Below are 7484 nucleotides of genomic sequence, written 5' to 3'. Positions count from 1 at the left end.
GATTGTTTCCATTATTAATTAGAATCTCGCGCGGCTCTTTCAAAGTTGCAAGTTCAGCGCTGTGTACTTCTTCCTTATTTAGGCTCTACGACCATAAATAGGCAACGTACAACTGTATAAAGAGGTGCTGAATAAACATAGCTCCGCCTACAGCAGACAGCAGTGTAGCTTTTGTTTACATACTTTTCGATACCATGGTACGGTGTTGCCGAGTAACCATTTGTGTAATGCTGGAAAATGTGTGCTTCTCCTCCATAAATGTAACATTGGGTAAAATTTCGTCTCTAAAACGAGAAAAATTTTGAGACAAGTAATCACTGACAAAAAATACTTTTATAAATCCAATTCTAATTATTTACCGTCTTGAAAAACGAGGGTAAAATAAAATGGTAGCTATTAACATCCGTATAATCTTTATGGATTGCGCAATATTGGTTACAAAGTCCGTAACTGGTAGATTATCCCAGGTTTGAAGAACCTGGTAGAATACTGATAATGTAGCGACGTATTTGGTGGTAAAATAAGCAAAGTTTTATAATCCAAACTGTAGAAATGAGGTAAAAATCTAAATCGCTTTAACAGAGGTTACACTATATAAGTAGAACTTTGCTGCTAGCATTCATTCAATCGTATACTACGAGTGAGAGATTGTCACTTCCTTCACAGCATAGGCTAAATAGTAACTGTTAGTAAACACTAATTATACCAAGGCTCGATCATTTCTTTCAGTTTCTTCATTAGATAACGTTGTTCGATAGCTGCATGCATTACAGTGTTGCCAAGTAATAAGGTCGTTTCTTGAGTGTAAAAACGTTTTCATTCGTTAACATTCTTTCAGTATTTACCAACTGCACGCGACAGGCTAGGACAGCAGAACCGTATAGCCTACAGTACTGTTGGTGCTAGCTTTTTTTCAATATTTTCCAGATTTCCTCTAAACGTAAAGACCAACAGGTCGAAATTTTACCATATTTGGTGCATCATCAGATTTGTATTCAAAATGCACAAACGTGGAATTGCTTCACCAATTGTGGGTAGAGCGGCCTTCGTGCCGCCACCACAGGACTTTACGGAGACACTGTTTAACCAGTTTGTGAAAGCAGAAACACTAGGTGGAACTCTATCATCATTTTTCACTCTATGTGAGCAGACTGAATTAAAGCAGTTTGAGGATCATACAACATTTTACAATTCTTTAAAAGAAAAAGTCAAATTCTGGAGGGCTAATTCATTATGGTCGTTACTTAATCCATTAGCGGAGAGAGAAGAATATGGAAATGCTACAATATGTTCACAACAGAAGGTAAGTAGTAGTCTAAAATTTTAGTATTCACAAAGAAAAAAAAACAAATAAGATTCATTTCTATTTATTGCCAAAGTAGCAGTAGGAAGTAAACTTTTTAAATGTGGTGTTGAAACTGATTTGAACGAAATGTTCAAATCTTGAGCAAAGAATTTTTTCTAGGAAAGGGACGTGTCAAAAAGTGTTGCTTTATCATTTCCAACCAGAGTCAATTTTTCTGATTAGCATTAAGTACAGTGCCAAGACATTTTTTAGTAGATAAAATGGGTAATACATAACAATTAATCCACACCAGTGCAAAGACAAATTTGGTTTGCAACATTAGGCTCAAATTGCAATTCACTGGAAAATTTCTAGTGAGTGTTGCCTTTCAATACTGGTAACTCATCAAATATATATTCTCAGTACTTAATTAATGCAATTGAATTAATCTGTGTTCAATGGCACTTATCGAGGAATCCATAAACAATTGCTGAGATTTTTTGGTTACTTTTGTATATTTTTGCAGTCATCAATATGATAAATTTCCAAATTTTAGATTGCTTTAAACTTGTTGAAAAATTATTTTCAGTTAGTTTCTTGCACTATACAAAGTTCTCTAACATAGACGAGGAGTGTTATTAAATTAGACAGCACATACATGTCACAGTGAGGGAAAACAGTGTAAGGTTGACAGAAAAAATCCCTTGTAGAAATTTGAATATGAGTGACCATTAATTATTTCACTTTCTAGAATATTGAGAGCAAAATGTGATAACTTTTCATGAGGTATAGTAGGAAGGATAGATATCCCCAAACATCCTCTGTATACATACAGCCAGTTTCCTGTTGTATGAAATTTCTTAAAGTTATGACATTTAACATATATATCAATCTAGTCACGTTCAACAAGATCATTAGGGCTTGCTAAAACTCTTCTGTGATGTCTTTTTAATGTAATCTTTAATAAAAAAAATATGGAAAAGAGCAAAGAGATCTATGGCTGGTTTCCTGTTGTACGGAATTCCTTAATACTTAATGTCAATGTAGACACATGTATGTCTAGTCATGCTATGATGTGATAAGTGCTTGCTAAAAGTCTTGCCTTAAGTCTCTTTGAAGTAAATCTTTAATAAATAAAAATATACGATTTTGCATCATCAAAGGATAAATGACAGTTGTGGAGTTTCCTGAAATAGTCCTTTACTGGGTTCTAAGTAAAAAATACTTATTTTTCTGTTAGAATGGTTTTGAGGCTACTGTACTTTGTATTCATCTTGGACACAATTCTCTTTATTCCAATGGAAGAGTTATTGTGAATGCCCTAAATCACAGTTGTAGAGATGTTCAGTAAGGGTTGTGTGTTCCTAGTCATTCGATAGTGTCGTTCTGTGTATTTTCCAAACTTAAGTGAATAAAGACAAGAGAAATTTAAGCAATTTTCTTCAAATTTTATTTTCACTTTAGGTTCTCATTATTGGAGCAGGACCCTGTGGTTTGAGGACAGCTATCGAATTAGCTTTTCTCGGTGCCAAAGTTGTCGTCATAGAGAAAAGGGAAAACTTCACCCGAAACAACGTACTCCATTTGTGGCCTTTCGTAATCCAGGATCTCCGAAGACTTGGTGCTAAAGTCCTCTATCCAAAGTTTTGCCCAGGGACCATAAACCACATCAGTAAGTTTCATTTTTTTTTGGGGGGGGGGGTCAATTAAATGTACACAAAAAAATCAATTGAAGTTTGGTCCCAAATCCAACAGTTAGAGTTATAATAGTAATAATAATAATAAAATAATGTCAACTGAAATGCAGTTTGTTTTTTTGACGAAGCAAACCAGCCACATATTAACGAGGGAGAAGCTGAATGGTTTAATATTACTTACACTTCATTTCTGGTGGCTAATTAATTTACAGTTTTAGCTCATAATGGGATGTTTTACAAATTGGAAGACCATTTCAGATGGGAAAACTGTGGATTTCTCCTGGACAACAAACCTAGGTTTCATTGGGCCTCTAATGCCATCACCTTTATCCAAACGACCATATCACTGTTTATTTGTTACTGTTCAATGGTATCTCAGATACAGTCAAAGAACATGAATTGTGAAATATGTAACTTTTGAGCAATTCTGTCCACAACAAAACACCCAAAGTTGAAAGTTAAAGGTTTGCTGTATTGGCCCCAAATATGCTAGATATTCAAATATGGTCACCTTTGGTAAAAATTCTTAGACTTTTTTTTATTACAACCTTGGAGATATTTTCCTCACTGGGACATTCAGTCATCTTGTATGTTCCTTAAAATGTCTGAGAACCAATTTGGAGAGTAAGGACCTCCAGTAAAGTCCTTTTTGAAAACTTCTAGCAATTATAGCATGCTATAATTTGGGGCCTATACTGACTACCTTTTTAAGGACGTGTCAAGTCCAATACTTAAAATTGTAAGAAAACTACACAGTTCACTATTTAATATTTGGGTTTTCTTCTTCTTCTTCTTCTTCTCCATCAGGTATTCGTAAACTACAGTTGATTTTACTGAAAGTCTGTTTGTGTCTTGGGGTCGAAGTTCATCACAAGGTGTCATTCGAAGACCTGTTGGAACCTTCAGAAGATGAGGCAGAGGGTAATACATTTTAACTTCTCAGGAGTGAGACCAAATGTTCAGTAAAGAAAAAAATACATCCTATGAGGGCATGGCCTGCTTGTAAATCATTGGTCTGACGTTGCTGTGGCTGCCAGAATATCCCCATCCCCACCCCTCAGCATTTCTCCCTTGTGTCAGGTTGGGGGCCCTGTCATAGGATTAAATGATCTTTTAATTTTGCTTAGCCAGCAGTGTACACTTTTCATGGTAACCAGGTAAAAGATTCGTGTGAATGCTGCATCATTATGTTTGGATCTGACATTGCATGTCATACTGTACTCAATGTAATAGTAATAGTGTATTGAGTATGTCATTCATTGATAAACCAACTATTGTACATATTATTCATTTTTCTTGAAGTTTCACATTGCAGGGAGCAGGGACGTAGCCAGGGGGGAGCAATGACCCATCCCCCCCTCCCCCATTTGATTACCATGAACAATAACATTTAACTAAAAGCAGGAAATATCATTAAAGCCCTCTTTTCAGGTTGAAGGAAGTTAAGCCACCCTTCTTACTTTTTCCCCTGAAAGCCCCTCTGCTACATAAGACTCTTATTATTGTTTATTACCTGCAATGTGAGAGGCATTTTGGGCCAAAAAATTATTCGTGGCACTCCGTTAAGTGTAACAATGCTCCCTTTGTGAGAAGTGCCACTTTTAAAACTCTGCTCTCACCCCCCCCCCCCTTTCAAATTTCTGGCTACGTCCCTGGCAGGGAGTAATGATGTATTTACAAAGCACAACAAATTCTCTCCAAAATAGCAAATAAATTTGCTACACAGATGGAAGATTGTATTAATGGATTGGTACATTGTATACTTCCACACAACTGTTTAATGAGTCAAAGGGAATAAAAACCCTTTTAATCAATTTTAATCACAAGTTAATCCCTACCTTCTTTCTCTTGGCATCTCTTTCATCTTAAGGTAGTGGTTGGAGGGCAAAGTTGGATCCAGAGGCTCATTCTCTATCAAAGTTTGAATTTGATGTTGTGATTGGAGCAGATGGAAGAAGAAATACCCTAAAAGGTACTTAAGACTAACTTTGTAGGAATAAACAGTAAGAGAAAATTCAAATTCAAATTATATTTATAATAACTAGAGGCCAATAGGCAAAAAAAACATACATATTGCAGCAGCAAAAAATGTTTGAAGAAATTAAACATTAGATTGATGGCTTGGTTGTAATCAACATTTCGTTTTCCTCATATCTGACAGGGTTTGAGAAGAAAAAGGCGGGACGTGCACTTGCGATAGCAATCACGTTTAATTTTGTGAATTACAAGACCAGGCACGAAGCTAGAGTTGAAGAAATTGGAGGCATAGCATATCACTTCAGACAAGATTTCTTTAAAGAGATGAAAGCAAGTCATGGCATAGACTTGGAGAATCTGGTTTATTATAAAGACGAGACGCATTACTTTGTGGTCACCGCTAAAAAAGCCAGTCTTATGCAGAAAGGTGTCATAAGAGAGGTTTGTCCATTTTCTTACCTTGTTTCATTTATTCATCACTGAACTTGTGTTTGTTGTGACATTATTCAAGGCCTCCCTGCTACATGAATACCTTATATCATGATGTACAGCATTGGCTTGTTGCTCTGTTTTGCCAAGACAGACATTTTAGACATATCAAGACAGTTTGTAAAACAACAATTGCTCTGAGCATGCAATCCTTTCAGATCAATTGTTTCTCCATCTAACCTTCTTGACATGTAGGATTCTGGTCAGAAGGTATTGTCATTAACCTGTGAAGCTTAAGTACCAGCTAATCACAATAGAAATACATTATGAGTGTTTGTATGGGATTATCCATTTAACTCACTTGTGTCAGTGCTGTGGGAATACGACTATCCACAGTGCCAGGTTAACACACTTGGGGGGCGGGAGGGGGGGGGGCTAAAGTACCATATGCTGCCTTCCCCTCCCTCCCCACTTTATTAGGATTGCATGAAGTAGGTATGTCTTTTATGGAAGTACTATTAGACACCCCTTGACTTTTGCACCACTAGTACTAGGCACTTGCTTCATCTGCCTATTGGTTATTCGGGCACTGCCTATGAATATTTAACAGCTGCTTTAAATAGCAGCAATAAACAGCTGCAATTACGAATAATTATCTAACAAGATTTTGTAGATATTTCCAAAGACAAAAGTGGATGTACGATTTCTTTGGTTTAAACCATATGATAGAATATCTTTGTTTTGTATGCTTTTATAAAACTAACTTGACTTGTAACTTTTAAGTCCATTGAATTGAAAAACTTGAAACGTAATTGAAAATGGAATCTTTCTAACAGTTTCTTGTCTGCTCCTGCTTAGACCATGTCTGATTAAAAGTAACCCTTAATTGTTTTGATGTAGCTATTCTTAAAGGCATTGAAGACTCACAAACTTTCCGTTGCGCACAAGTGAAGTTTTTTTCTTATCGCTACAAAATGCAGACTGTAATGAAACATGATACCTTGTTATCTTTTATCTGGACCTGAGATGTCCATCGCTGCTATGTACACTGTGTTATGGGTATTGACCGTAGCTGCATGTAGTGACTGTACACTAGTGTCTGATTACCGACGGTAGCAAGCTGTGTGTGTATTTTCTGGGATCGATGGTGGTGTCTAACACTTCTGTTACACTTCATTCGAAACTAGGTCAGATTACCAGCATGAGACGTTTCTTTGTGCGCGAGTCTTCACACCCTTTAATGATAATTATAATTGTAATTACCATTACAATTACAATTATAGTGAGCCCTGTGGTCACCGAGATTGACCTGATATGCAGCTTCTCCAAACAACTTTGATAGTTTTTGTTGATTTCTGAACACTTGATTTGTGTGATAATCTTGGATTACTATATCCCAAAGTTTATTAAAGACATAAGCTTGCAACGAAGTTTATTAAAAGGGGAATTCGAAAGTTTTTACTGTCATCTTTCTGTCCAGATTTTGCTAAATTTCCTTTTTTGTAATTTCTTCCTCTCTATTTATGAATCACATTTGGATCAACTCAGAACAGATCGAACGTTGCCGAACTTTTAGCCAGTTCGAATGTGGACCACGAAAAACTGAAAACGTACGCCTTGGAGATAGCTCATTTTGCGACGGATCTTCCAAAGTTTGACTTTGTAAACAACCATCATGACCTGGCGGACGTTGCCTTATTTGACTTTACATCGGTATACCAATCTTGTCACCCTGCCTGTGTTCGGGACAAGAGAGGACACAAGTTACTCCTTGGATTAGTTGGAGACGGTCTTTATCAGGTAAGGGTATGAGACTAGTTTTATACCAGTCTCATACTAGTCAAAGTGTGCATAAGCTCTGAATTTCATCCATGCCATAATGCAAGGCCTTTGAAAAAACTGTAGAAATCCACAGTGCAGGAGGAGTGTGCATGCCACAAGGCAAATTGCATTAATAATGATAATAATAATAATAAATGCAAATTTATATAACGCCAATATCCAGAGGAAAACCCATGCTCAGTGACGCTAGTGCTCAGGGAAGGCAGTCAAAAATAGATAAGTTTTGAATCTGTTTATGAAAATGTTAATGTTGG

The 7484-nt window shown here is 36.5% G+C and overlaps 1 protein-coding gene across 1 annotated transcript in view; it reads left to right on the top strand.

Moving 5' to 3' along the window:
* Window positions 1–439: 439 nt before the first annotated feature.
* The window catches only part of LOC139963381 (F-actin-monooxygenase MICAL3-like), a 21141-nt gene continuing 14096 nt past the window's right edge, over window positions 440–7484 (top strand). Inside the window, exons 1-6 of the mRNA XM_071964076.1 lie at window positions 440–1303; window positions 2750–2957; window positions 3790–3903; window positions 4853–4954; window positions 5144–5400; window positions 6937–7188. Coding sequence (XP_071820177.1) covers window positions 1001–1303; window positions 2750–2957; window positions 3790–3903; window positions 4853–4954; window positions 5144–5400; window positions 6937–7188 — 1236 coding nt within the window. The 5' untranslated portion in view covers window positions 440–1000. The remainder of the gene's footprint in view (window positions 1304–2749; window positions 2958–3789; window positions 3904–4852; window positions 4955–5143; window positions 5401–6936; window positions 7189–7484) is intronic.

This window comes from Apostichopus japonicus, chromosome 22 (assembly GCF_037975245.1).
Source record: "Apostichopus japonicus isolate 1M-3 chromosome 22, ASM3797524v1, whole genome shotgun sequence".
NCBI classification, from domain to species: Eukaryota; Metazoa; Echinodermata; class Holothuroidea; order Aspidochirotida; family Stichopodidae; genus Apostichopus; species Apostichopus japonicus.
The sequence above is the reverse complement of the archived record's forward strand: the minus strand, read 5'-3'. Positions and strand labels throughout refer to the sequence as shown.